At 29.5% G+C, this 13,020-nt stretch overlaps 2 protein-coding genes across 5 annotated transcripts; one reads left to right on the top strand and one right to left on the bottom strand.

Annotated features, from left to right (window-relative positions):
• The first annotated feature begins 4,900 nt into the window (after positions 1–4,900).
• Positions 4,901–7,842, top strand: LOC120092681 (Peroxisomal membrane 22 kDa (Mpv17/PMP22) family protein). Its single transcript, XM_039050832.2, has 7 exons — positions 4,901–5,305; positions 5,377–5,475; positions 5,579–5,680; positions 5,795–5,870; positions 6,454–6,524; positions 6,926–7,011; positions 7,551–7,842. The coding sequence occupies exons 1-7, from the start codon at positions 5,234–5,236 to the stop codon at positions 7,600–7,602; spliced, it is 558 nt and encodes a 185-aa protein (XP_038906760.1). The 5' UTR covers positions 4,901–5,233; the 3' UTR covers positions 7,603–7,842.
• A 460-nt stretch (positions 7,843–8,302) lies between these two features.
• On the bottom strand, positions 8,303–12,772 carry EDA6 (embryo sac development arrest 6). Of its 4 annotated transcripts, XM_090308736.1 has the most exons (5): positions 12,293–12,772; positions 12,024–12,081; positions 11,867–11,936; positions 8,879–9,272; positions 8,303–8,650 (listed from the first exon to the last, which is right to left on the bottom strand). In XM_090308736.1, the coding sequence occupies exons 4-5, from the start codon at positions 9,232–9,234 to the stop codon at positions 8,572–8,574; spliced, it is 435 nt and encodes a 144-aa protein (XP_090164862.1). In that variant the 5' UTR covers positions 9,235–9,272; positions 11,867–11,936; positions 12,024–12,081; positions 12,293–12,772; the 3' UTR covers positions 8,303–8,571. The 4 variants fall into 4 exon arrangements, with proteins under 4 accessions (XP_090164862.1, XP_090164863.1, XP_090164864.1 ...); XM_090308737.1 differs by lacking the exon at positions 11,867–11,936 and having other exon boundaries at positions 8,351–8,650; positions 12,293–12,764; XM_039019690.2 differs by lacking the exon at positions 8,303–8,650 and having other exon boundaries at positions 8,694–9,272.
• Between the last annotated feature and the right edge of the window lie 248 nt (positions 12,773–13,020).

Below are 13,020 nucleotides of genomic sequence, written 5' to 3'. Positions count from 1 at the left end.
TAAAATTAAATGGCCAAATAGTCAAGGACTATATTTACCAAGCAATTCAACATGAAACTTCTTCTCTTTCTTTTTTTCAGGTCCAAAAGTAATTTCGTTTTCTTAGAAAAAACCCAATTTCTTTAAGTGGGACTTTCTAGGAACTCCAATATTTATGCTTTTTTTTGTAATTTTGTTCCCACTAGTTTGATATACTAGATATTATGTAATGATTAAAATTAAAACTTAATTATAAAAGTTTACATCCTATTTGATAATTATTTTATTTTTTAAAATTAAGTCTATTGATACTATTTATTTCTTTAAAATTTTTATTTTTATCTATTTTTTACCATTAGTTTAAAAAACTAAGCTAAATTTTGAAAACTAAAGAAGTATCTTTTAAAATTTTGTTTTTATTTTTAAAATTTCGGGAATTCAACTATTGTACTAAAAAAATGCAAATTAATATAAGAAATAGGTAAGAAATAAGCTTAATTTTCAAAACTAAAAACTAAAAATGAAATTGTTATGACTTTAATAATGCAACTTTAATTTATGAATAAGAGGGTTTTCTTTTGAAAATAAGTTCGAAAAACATTTATAAAAATTTTGAACGTTGGGTGAGGAACTAAATAGTTGTTTTATATTAATTATTACTAATTAAATTTAAAACATATTATAAAAGAACATATAAACTAAACATGTATAAAATAGTATATGAATTAAAATACTTTGTACTATTCTTTTAAATTTTGTGTGATAATATCTTACTTAAAAAAATCATTTTTATTTTAATTGAGATGATTTAATTATCTTCTTAATTTCGAACACTAATTTGAATCAAAATATTATTTTAAAAAATTGTGCTTATTTTGATTTTAATGATTTTGATATCCTCTTATTTTTAAACTTTAATTTAAAGAAAAAAGAAAAAAAAAAGTTAAAAACGAAGAGATACCTAAAGTATAGGAAAATTGAATATGACGTCTAGGCCTTTTGTTTTTTTAATAAAAATAACTGAAATCTTTAGATGTAATTATAGATGTCCAGAATTATAGATATGTGATATTCTTAAATAACCATGTTTGTTTCGTAGAAATATTTTTGAAGATATTTGAGAATACTTAAATAACTATATTTGTTTTTTTTGTTTTTTTGTTTTGTTTTGTTTTTTTTTTTTTGTAGAATTTCTATTTGGGAAAGTATTAAATTTACATAATGTTCCAAAAATACTTTACAACTACTTATTAATTTATAATTATTTTAATATAATTTGTACTTATATAACATTTTTATTTTTTTCACTTGTTTTTTTTTTTATAAAATTAATATAGTTTTATTATTTTATTTATTACTCTCTCACCAAAATAAAATATATTAATTTAAGATTTTTTATAAAATAAATATTAATTTAATTTTGAATTTGAATATATTTATTAAAAAAACAACTACAATATAATCAAAGAGAGTAAATACATAGTTTGTAGTATTTATTTTAATTATAAAATGAAAATAAAGAAGAGTGATATATATATATATATATATATATATATATATATATATATATATATTAAAAAAAAAAGAAGCATAAAAAAATAAAAAAGTAAAAAGAGAATGACTTCAATAGGAAAATTTAGAAAAATTATATTTCAAGAAGATATTCAAAACTCGCGAGATGTCCAAAAAATGTAGCTAACAACCTCTAGTTCAAAACTTTTAAAATTTGATATTAATCCTCATCGAGTTAAAAAAAATCATTTTTTGAATTTTTATTTATATGATTTGATTATCTCTTAAACTTCAAACTTTTATCTAAACGAAAAAATATATTTTAAAAAAAATAGTGACAACCCTCTCCCAATTAAAAAAATATATATCTTTTAAAATTTTGTAATAAATGTCATTTATTTATTTGTTTATTTTAATTTTGATTTTGAGGGTTGGATTATCCTCTTAATTTAAAACTTTGATTTAAATCCAGATTTCTTAAAAAAAAGGAATCGTGATATATATGCATAATTTGATTACCTTATTTTAAAATTTTAAAATCAAAATATTTTTCTATTTTTATAGAAAATTCATGATACCCTCCCTTAATTTAATTTGTTGTTTATTTTGAATAGGATGATTTGATTCTTCACACTATTGCTTCCTTTAAAATTTTATGACAATGTGAATATATATAAAATTTTGAATTGGATGACGTGATTATCTTTTTAATTTCAAACTTTAATTAAAATTAAAAAATATATTTTTTTCTATTTTGTATAAAATTTTGTGATAATCCTTTCATAATTGAAAAAGGTGATTTAATTATTTTCAAAATTTTTAATTCTAATTTAAACAAAATCATTATTTTTTTCTATGCGGACAGGAACCTTAAAAACTTATTCTATTTTGTAGATTTGTAATTTTTTTTTTTTTTTTTTTTTTTTTTTTTTTATTGATCGTATACTTTATTTCAAAATTTTAACTACAACAAACTTTAAGAGAAAAAAACATGTAAAAGATAGAAAATTATTATAAACCCCTCCAACTCAACGGAACAAGAAAATGTAGAAAATTTTCTTAGAATTTTGGAAGAAAAATTAGAAATTTCCATCTTTTATGTGCCTAATTCAACAATTAAGTTATTAAGCCTTGAGTTGTTTAGTATAGAGTGTTATTGAGTTTGTGTGAAGTTATTTGGGTGTAAAGCTGTTTAAACTGAGTTTAAGAAAACAACGTTTCATGTTTAAAACTAGTTAATAGGTCGCCTTTCATAATCATTTCGTTTTTTGTTTTTGGTTATTGAAAATTAAACCTATATCTTCTGTAGTATCAATATGACAATCTTAAATGGGGATGAATAGAGTTTAATCAAAGTAATTAAAACTTTTTCTTAATGTAGGTCCAAATAAACAAATAAATATTTTTTATTTGCTAATAAGTAATTTAAACAATAAATTCATGGAAATAAATTCAACTCAAAATAATCTAGAAGTTAATAATACTACTTTGAAGTACTCAATTTGATTCTAATAACAAGATTGATAATGGATATACAAATTCAATAACAACCAATCAAAATAATTCAATATGAGCAATTAATTTCAAGAACAAAACTTGTAATTAGTTTTAAGCAATAAAATATAATAATAAATTAATTGCAAAATTAGATAGGAGATGGATAAAGAAGTTCACACCGACAATTTTATAGTAGTTCGGCACAACCGGCCTATATTTACTTCTCAGGCTCCTTTTAGATATGTCACTATAAACTTGACTTTTTTCACGACTTAGAGTACAATGTTCTCTTTCCGAGTGCAAGAACAAACTCGATCTTTTCTATGGTTGAGAATCAAACCGTTACAACGACTCTTTTTTCTGGGATCAAGAGCAACACTTACCATAGTTTAGAAAAATAAATAGCACACTTGACAAACTTTCTAAAAGAGTGGATTTATAAATTTAGCACTCGATGAATCAATCCTCATAACATAAAATATCTCTCTGAAGAAGAAGATAAAAAGAAAAAAATCGAAGTTTGGAGAGAGAGCAATAATAGTGGCTTAATGAGTCATGGAGGATTGAAAATAATAATAATAAAAAAATTATAAATCCACTCTTAATTTATAAATCCACTCTAAATTTATAAATCCACTCTTAATTTAATTTTTTTTCTTTTTAAAAATCCAACAAAAAGCAAAAACTCACCATCTGTTCGCTGTTAGACACAAACATAAAATTATATTAAATTTATTTTCCTTTTAAATTCATTTTATTTTTTAAAACCAATCAAAAAATCAAAAGGCCACCATGTGTCATTCCTCACATGCTCAAAATGGCACCTTTCAATTGGTCCACTTTGATGAGAAAATTTCGGTCACGTCATCGGCTTGGAATTTTTCAGTTAAGTTTGTTTCAGTCATATTTTCTTCGTTTTAACTCTGATTTGAGTGATTCAAATTTCGTAGGAACCATTGTTCCATACTCTACACAATAGACACTTAAAAACACTCAAATTGTTAATAAATAAAAGCAGATTTGTTATCATCAAAATATTAATTAATTAATTAATTTTAATTAATTTGAGATTAAGGACCAAAAAGCCAACATCCTCCTCGTTTCTTATAATAATTTGTATATTTATTAAGTACAATGGTTGAATTCTTAGTCAAATTCAAAAAATAAAAATTTTAAAAGCTATTTTTTTAGTTTTCAAATTTTGGCTTGGTTTTTAAACCACGGGTAAAAAGTAAATAACTAAGGAAGAAATTTGAGGTGGAACGTGGAAATAACGTCTATAGACTTAATTTTTAAAAACAAAAACAAAAACAAAAAACTAAATGATTATCATCGAAATTTTAAAGTTTTGAAATTTGTATTCTGATTCTTTTTTTATTAGTTTTTTTTTCAATGTAAATTATACTGCAGTATACCATTAGAGCTATACTTAAATCAAAATTTTCAATAATAACAAATTTGATTGGGAAGTTTCCCACCTTAGTTGAAAATTTCAATTTCACTCGAATACAAATATAAAATTTGTTTTTAAGATAAAATTTTACATTTTTTTCAAAAGTCGAGATAAATTTAGAAGTTCAAATTTAATTGAAGATAAATGTTAGATTCTACCAAATTTGATATAGATTTGGGACAAAATTCTAAAACAAACTCTTGTCAAATTTATTTGGGATAAAATTTAGATTATACCCAAATTCTACCAAATTTGATTTAGATTTGGGACAAAATTCTAAAACACACTCTTGCCAAATTTATTTGGGATAAAACTTAGATTATACCCAAATTCAATTTGATTGTTTAAAATTTATGAAACTTATTTAAATTTGAATTAATATATTTAACCCAAAACCCAAAAAAAGAAAAGAAAAAAAGGGAAAACATATTAATTGAGAAGGGGTGAATTTAAGCTTTTACGTGGAAAAATCCAAAAAAAAAGATCAACTTTCACAAAGACATTTATTGAAGCAAAGGACAATAAAAAGGCCACAAAAAGGCCCAAATTTGGGGAATCATTTGATTCGTTTTGACAGAGAAGGGGTTCCGTCTCCGTCTGCCGGCGTCCGATCACCACCCCCCAAACCCAAAACCCTTTCTACGATCAAAGTCAAACATCCCCCTTTCTTTTCTTATTTAAAATTCTTTTTAATTCTTGTTCTTATTCTTCAAACCCTCATCTCCGATTCCAAGCATCTTCCCCCTTATTCTTTCGATCTGAGAAAACCCCATCTCCCAAATCTCCATTAAAATGTCTTCTATAGTCACCGATGCTTGGAAAGGATATCTCCTTCAACTTCAGAAACACCCTCTTAGAACTAAGGTCAGTTTCATCATCAATCTTAATCAATCTGCTTAAACTTGTTTTAAGGGTCTGTATTAACTTGTTTTTAGGCAATTACTGCTGGGGTTTTAGCTGGAGTCAGCGATTCAGTTGCCCAGAAGATTTCTGGGATCAAAAAACTTCAATTCAGACGATTGCTTCTTTTAATGGTATTATCTTTGATCTGATGTTCAGTTTCTTGTGCTTTTAGTTTTGTTAAGATCCAAACAGAGAGGACAGTATTTTAGATGTTTTTGGTTTGTATTTTTGTAGCTTTATGGGTTTGCTTATGCTGGACCGTTTGGGCATTTTTTGCATAAATTGATGGATAGAATTTTCAAGGGAAAAAAAGGAAATACAACTGTTGCAAAGAAGGTTAATAGCTTTTTCCACTTAAATTTTTCTGTATTAACTCTTTAATCTTTCTCTGTAATCTTATTAGCTGTTTTTTGTGATTGTATTGATGGCTGTAAGTGTTGTATTTGTTAGGTGTTATTGGAACAATTAACTAGCTCTCCTTGGAATAATTTGTTTTTCATGATGTATTATGGTTTGGTAGTTGAAGGTAAAATCTGCAACTACTCCCTGTTTTTTTGGTTTGTTGTTGATTTTGTTGTATAATTTCTACTTTGAAGGTTGATTATATCTTACGATTGTTTCTGAAATCTGTACTTGTTTTCTATATTTTCTTTACGATGGTTTCATCTTTGTTAAGGGAACTATGAATTCATAATCAAATTTCAAAAACAAAAGAAAGATTATAAAAACTATTTTTTAGGCTCTATTTGGTAACTATTTGATTTTTAGTTTTTTTGTCCACTCTAAATAATTTAATTTATTATCAACTTTTTACCCAATGTTTTTAAACAACCCAGGCAAATTTTGAATATTAATAAAAAAAAGTTTTTAAAAACTTATATTTGTTTTTGGAATTTGACTAAGAATTCAACTCTTGTACTTAAAAGAAATAAGAAATTGAGAAGAAAATAGACTTTATTTGAAAAAAAAAATAAAAACAAAATAGTTATCAATTGGGACCTAGTTTCCAAAACCTTGCCTTTTATTTTTGAAATTTGGTTAAGAGTTCGAATATATCGTTAAACAATTGTGTTGAATGAACACACTGACACTAATGTTTATAATTTCAGGTAGACCATGGAGTTTAGTCAAGACCAAAGTTCGAAAGGACTACCCAACTATTCAGTTGACTGCTTGGCGGGTATAGAAAACAAACCTTTTGACCCTATTTGATAACCATTTGATTTTTTGCCTTTTGAAAATCAAGTTTATTTCCTCTCAATTTGTTACAATAGTTTGTATCTTTCTTACATAAAAAAGTTGAATTTTTACTGAAATTCCAAAAACAAAAACAAGCTTTTTAAAACTATTTTTTTAGTTTGAAAAATTTAGAAAACATTGGTAAAAATTAATTGATAACAAACTAGAAAACGTAGAGATGAAAGGGATGTGTATAGACTTATTTATTTTTTTAAAAAAACAAAATAGTTGCCAAATAGGAGCTTTATTTTTTGTTTTATTTGGTTTTGTATTGTGGTTAGAAATGAAGAGAGCCCGTAGTAAAGATAATAAGAATGAGATGTTTATACTTATGGCTTGCAGTTCTGGCCTATAGTTGGTTGGGTGAATTACCAGTACATGCCTCTGCAGTTTCGAGTGATATTTCATAGCTTTGTGGCTTCTTGCTGGTGAGACCATTCATCTTTTCTTCTTTCAAATACCATGTTATAAATCTAAATACTATACAGCAAAAAAAGGAGTTAATATTCTTGAATTTTAGGGGATAAAACTATATTGTAGAACAATTGATCTTACATAGAAGAGAATGAGACAATGAATATTTGCATTAAAAAATTCCAACAAATGTTTATACCATCCGATATGATATGGTTCTTGTATTATGTCCTTCCACCATAATTTGGATGAAGCAAAATCAACCGTTATTCAATGATTATAGTCCTTGTTGTTCAGAATCAGAGAAGAAACCGCTAGAGACACTGTTTTGTACTATCTATGACCTCCTTGACAGTCCTTACCAAAACTTTCTCATTTGTTCCAAAATGAGAAGAAACCGCAAGGGTAGTTTAGTTTAGAAACATTCATGAAAGGTCATGACGTATGGATGATATAAAAGTTTAGTGATATTTTAGAAACAAGAGGAAAAAATATTGTGATTTGAATTTTGTTTACAAAATTCAGGCTAAGAATTGTGTTTTTCTGGTTTCAGGGGAATCTTTCTGAATCTGAAAGCAAGATCAGTGGTAGTGAAGGCAGCATAAATAGAACCAAATGTCTTCCCTTCCCCCCATCATAATTTCTCTGAATTAAGCCTTAAAATCTCTCAAACCATTAAAGAAAAAGAAAGGGGTGGTACTGAATTAGTTGGCTTTTTCTTTAATTTGGTAACTGTAGAATCCATTAGCTTTTTTATTTAAGCTGTAACTGCTCATCTTCTGTTTCGACTCGCACAAATGAATAATACAAGGGTAGATATGGAATAAATAAAGTTTAACCCTAAATCAAGTTTTTGTTTTTTGTTTTTTTTTGTTTTTTTGTTTTTTTGTTTTTTTTTAATTTTAAATACTCTCTCCCCTTCTCTTTTTTTTCTTCTTCATCTCCATCCTACCTCCCTCTCCCACTTTTAGGGATAGAATGCATGTAAATACTTTTGAGCCAAATTTACTTTTGACAATTATATATATGCTTTGTAGTGATGTTATATAGTACATGTTTGAAAGTAATTTTAAAATTGTTAAAATTACTTTTGTTATGTTTAAAACCATTTTAAAATATGCTTTGAATGATTACAAATGATTTTCAATCACTTACAAACATGCTAATAATAATTTTACTTTGGTTAATTAAATAAATTTACATAGTTTGAAAACATTTTGGTTCAAATCTGCGCAATGTGCCATGCCATGCTGTCGATGACAGTTTAGGGTCCCCAGTTGAGGGAGATTTTCGCAAATAATAAAATAAAATCCCAAACTTAACTTCCAAGCTTACATTATGTCGAACGATCCATTTTTACAATTTGTTGATGTATATTTAACGAAACAAAGGTAGAATTCATCCATTATTTAAAATACCTTTGAAACTAAATCTAAACCAATTTGTGAAAGCTAAAAATTTAAACATGTTTATCGAATACCATATTAGAAACATAACTTGCCAAAGACAGACAAAATACAAATGCATATCCAACACATTCATATACCCCACAAAACTTCAACAGCATACGTCCCTCAATCATCATGGCTTTGGCTTCGATTTTTGAAGAACATTTGCAGCATTTGAAAGCTTAGGCATGCATCCATTACGGACCTGTATTTCAAAAATCAAAGCAATAAAAGTATGAAACGGAACAAGAATAAAAAGAGTAATGTATAATCATTTACATGGGGAAGAGAAACTTTACAGTGACAAAACTAAAACAAAACCAATTCTCCATTACTGAATTCAAGTCCTATACATTGACTCGTAACAGATATCACTATGCTGATATGAAAGTATAATATACATCCAATCAAAGGACGCTATGTTGGCAATTACATTTTAATCCACCAAGCAAGCTGGGCTGGGTTAACAATTCCAGGCAAGTGGGCCCCATCCATCTTCAAGATGCTTGCCACCTCAGCATAGCTATGATTTCCTTTTTTGATGCTCGGCGAGGCGGCTTCCGGCTTCGTCCTCTTACACTCAGTTGATTGCAAGTTAGCCATTCCAACAACCTCGCTTTGAGCTGGCTCATACTTCTCCCCAAACAAAGTGCCATTATTGAGAAACTCATGAGCAAGATAGCCGGCTAGAAGCCGATTCGCTGAAATTGAGTCAGCCCCCACAACTTTCGGCTTCACAAACGGCTCAACCTCCTTTCGCTTCCTTGGCGCCCCCCCAGGAGGCAACATGGTGGTGATGGTGTAATAACCCGAATTTTCCAATACAGCTAATAAGACAAAAATGCGAAAAACATAACAATTAGAAGCTTCTACAACTTAAACACTAGTGGAAGTAACATATTACATACAAATTCTAAGTTAAACTATCAAGTCCTAAAAGAACCATTCTTTGACGTCTTATGCAAGAACACCAAATTTCACTTTAGAACTATCAACTGATCAGTCATTTGAAAGCATTTTGGAAAAACGAAAAAGAGTACAAAGATACTCAATAAGCAATTCTCATATCAAGTTTTGGAACTCACTTGCTTCCAAAACTTTCATAAACAAAAATAAAAATCATTATAAAGCTTCTAGCTAAAACTTTGTTTTTTTCAACGCTTAACTGCGGAGTTCTAATGGGATCCGATGCATTAGTGCTGGTATGATCGCATCCTCCAGCTAAAACTTTGTTACAAATAGTAGTTTCAAAATCAAAATCTTTCAATCAAACAAGCTTTCCAAACTAAAGGTTTCAACTTGAAACTTTCAAATAGTCTTTCAATAAATCCAAAACGTTCAAATAAACTTACAATACCTTTAATAAAAAAACTGGCATACCTTTAATAAAATCAAATCTTTCAATACTTTCAAATACAAAGCTATCATACGGTCAATTCGATACTTCCATTCAATCAGCAAATCCAACACATGTAGTTACCAGTCATACTACCAGTCATTCATTCGTTCAATCAGAGATGTCGATTAGCAATCAAATAGAACAGTCAATTACTTAAGTGTGAGGCCATCCGAGTGCAACACACACATGAATCTTCATTTTTCATTCCAAATGATGTTGGGGTATTCTCGAGTTTCAACCTAAGATTGAGTTAAGCCTGTGTTTTGTAATAGTTTTGTCCTTTTTCCACTTATGTTGTAGTTCACAAAGTAATTCTTTAACTAGGTCATTTTAGTCTTTGGCTGCTGGTTGTTTTAATCAACCAGGCAGCCGGTTGCTTCAACCTCTATAAATACCCTTGTTATTCTTCTCTTCACTCACTCAATCAAAAAAGACTTTGTTCCAAACTTTCTCCAAGAACAGTTTTCATCAATGGGTATCAGAGCAGGATGCGAATGCATCTTCTTCTTCTCCCCAAGCCATTAACCAAAGGTTAACTACAGTTGATGCCACCTTAGGAGAAATGAATGCCACCATGATGGGAGTGCAACAAGCGATTGAAAGGAAAATCATCTCATAACCAATCTCGAGTCCAAGAACAAGTCCATGTTCATCAAGAAGTCCAAGAAATTAGGGAACCTCGTATGCAACAACAAAGAAGATAACAAAACCATCCCTAAAATTTTCTAATAAACCAAGAAATGGCAAGAATTCCTCCAAAGGCTTAAATCAACGTCAAAAACCTGAAAGAAACATTTTCAGGGGCCCAAACCAAGAAATTTTTCATGAAAATCAACTACAGAATAATTTCCAGCCCATGTTCAACTTCAGTATAAATATTTTGCACATTGTTTACCTCGCCCTATTTTGGGATGCGACTCTGATTCTTCAGGGGATGACGATTACCCCCCTCCTTTACAAGATCAACCACCAAGATACCATGAATTCCACCCTCCATGTCAAGATCCTTATAAGAAATCTCACAACCATCACCAATATTTTGGTGGTCAAGGCTGGAGGCATGAAGCTGATTATATAATGAAGATAGATCTTACTATGGAAAAATGAATATAAAATTATTCCTTGATTGGGTTCAAAGCGTGGAAAGTTTCTTTGACTATATGGGAACACCAGAGAACAAAAAGGTCAAGTTGGTATCACTCAAATTAAAATGTGGTGACTCAGCTTGGTGGCATCAACCCCAATTGAATTGTCGATTAAATGGCAAAAGACCTTTTCAAAGTTGGCCTAAAATGCTACGCTTGATGAAGAAAGCTTCTTGGCAATTAACCATTGACCGTTTGTTGTACAACCAATTCAACATTGTAAATGAAGATTATAATGGACGAATTCCAGCGTTTGGTTGCAAGAAATAATTTGGCTAAAAGTGAACCATGCTTAATATATCGAGGGTCTAAAAATGAACATGTAACCATAGTTTTCATTGCCAAAGGAATGATGTCATACCACTAATACGTGTCTTTCTACAAATAAGTTTCAAACAGATCAAATACCATACTTTCTACATTTGGCTACTACAAAATAAGTATACAATCCCAAAACAAAATTGTCATATCTGAATAGCCCCTATCGAATCGTTTAGAAGGATTTGAAGCAAAACATGTAGTTTCAAATAGCAATTCCAGCAGAAGAATTCCTCAATTCAAACCATTCAAACCCTTGAAAAGTTTTCAGAAGTAACCAAAACCAAAATAGAAACACTTTCAATGTGAAAACAGTCGAAATACTTTTAACTATAATTCAAAACAGTCACATACTTTCATTTGACGAAATCAACTAAAAATAAACAACACACTATTAGTCAATCCTCAAATCATATAGCACATACTTTCTAATGGGAAAACATTTAAAACATCCAAAACAATTGCGAGCAGTTTCAGATAGTACAAAAGATACTTTCAAACATTCATTAAATTGCATTAGTCAAATTTATATTTTTGAAGGGATGTGAACGTTACTTACCTCAATCGACAGTCCTACAATTCTCAATCATAAATCCACTTTCTTGGACAAATATCAACTTCCTCGAAGTCTAAACAATCCATACAAAGCTTAGAAATTAGAACTCAATTTGAAGACCTTACTCGAAATTGAGAGTATTTAAAAGGGATAATCTTACCCAAAATCCACCAAAACCAACAATAGACCAATGTCGATCAGTCCGAGCTAGTCCAAAACTACAAACAGAAAGCCATCACAGGTTAAAAACTAATCCAACACACTTTCATCAATTCAGAAACAGTTCAAGGCGTGCTAATCTTAAAGAACCTTAGTCAAATACTCACCTAAGCATAACAATTAAAGAGTTCAAAGGGTTCAGCATATCAATCAAACACTTAAATACAATTCAAAAAGGAAAATAGAGCGAGGATATTCACCGACTCTTACCAAAAAGGGCTCCAAACCTTGCTGGACGGCATTCGAAAGCATCCAAAACTGCAGACCTGGTCCTTCGACGTTATGGATAAACTGATTGAAAACCAATGGGACCGTTGAAAGCCTACCCCCCAGCCAAAAACGCTGCTGCAAGACACAACCAGTCGTCGAATGCACAACTTGTTGTTCACGCTAGAGTCTCAAACGGAAAAGAATCGATGCTGCGAAAGCCTAGGCGAAGCCGTTCCGAGTCGTGCTCACAATGCAAGTCAGATTCGTGGGTGACCGCAGACCCGCCGCCGTCGATGACAGAGCTGGGCGTTCGCGTGGGTGTGGGCTCCAGTCGTCGCTGCTTTACGCCTGTGGCTGCCGGAGAGTCGCCGGAGAAGAAGAATGACGAGGGTGTCGGCGGTTGTTTGAGGGAGGGGAAAAGTTGGAGGTTAGGGCTTCCTTCTTTTCTCTTTTTCTTTTTCTTTTTCTTTTTTCTTGCCTATTTATGACTTCATAAATAAGTTCTTTTATTTTTTTTTTCATAACACCATAAAATGGATTAAAGTCTAAAATGGAGTATTTGACATAATATATTAGCAAAAATTTGAGCACTCTAAGAAGTATTTGTAAAATATTAAAATTGAATTGCATTCTATAGGAAATTAATTACAATGGTAATCGAATTATTAATATTAAAATTGAATTGCATTCTATAGGAAATTAATTACAATGGTAATCGAATTATTTTC

The sequence above is a fragment of the Benincasa hispida genome, chromosome 12, assembly GCF_027475165.1.
Source record: "Benincasa hispida cultivar pf3 chromosome 12, pf3_genome.v1.1, whole genome shotgun sequence".
Classification (NCBI taxonomy): Eukaryota; Viridiplantae; Streptophyta; class Magnoliopsida; order Cucurbitales; family Cucurbitaceae; genus Benincasa; species Benincasa hispida.
The sequence above is the reverse complement of the archived record's forward strand: the minus strand, read 5'-3'. Positions and strand labels throughout refer to the sequence as shown.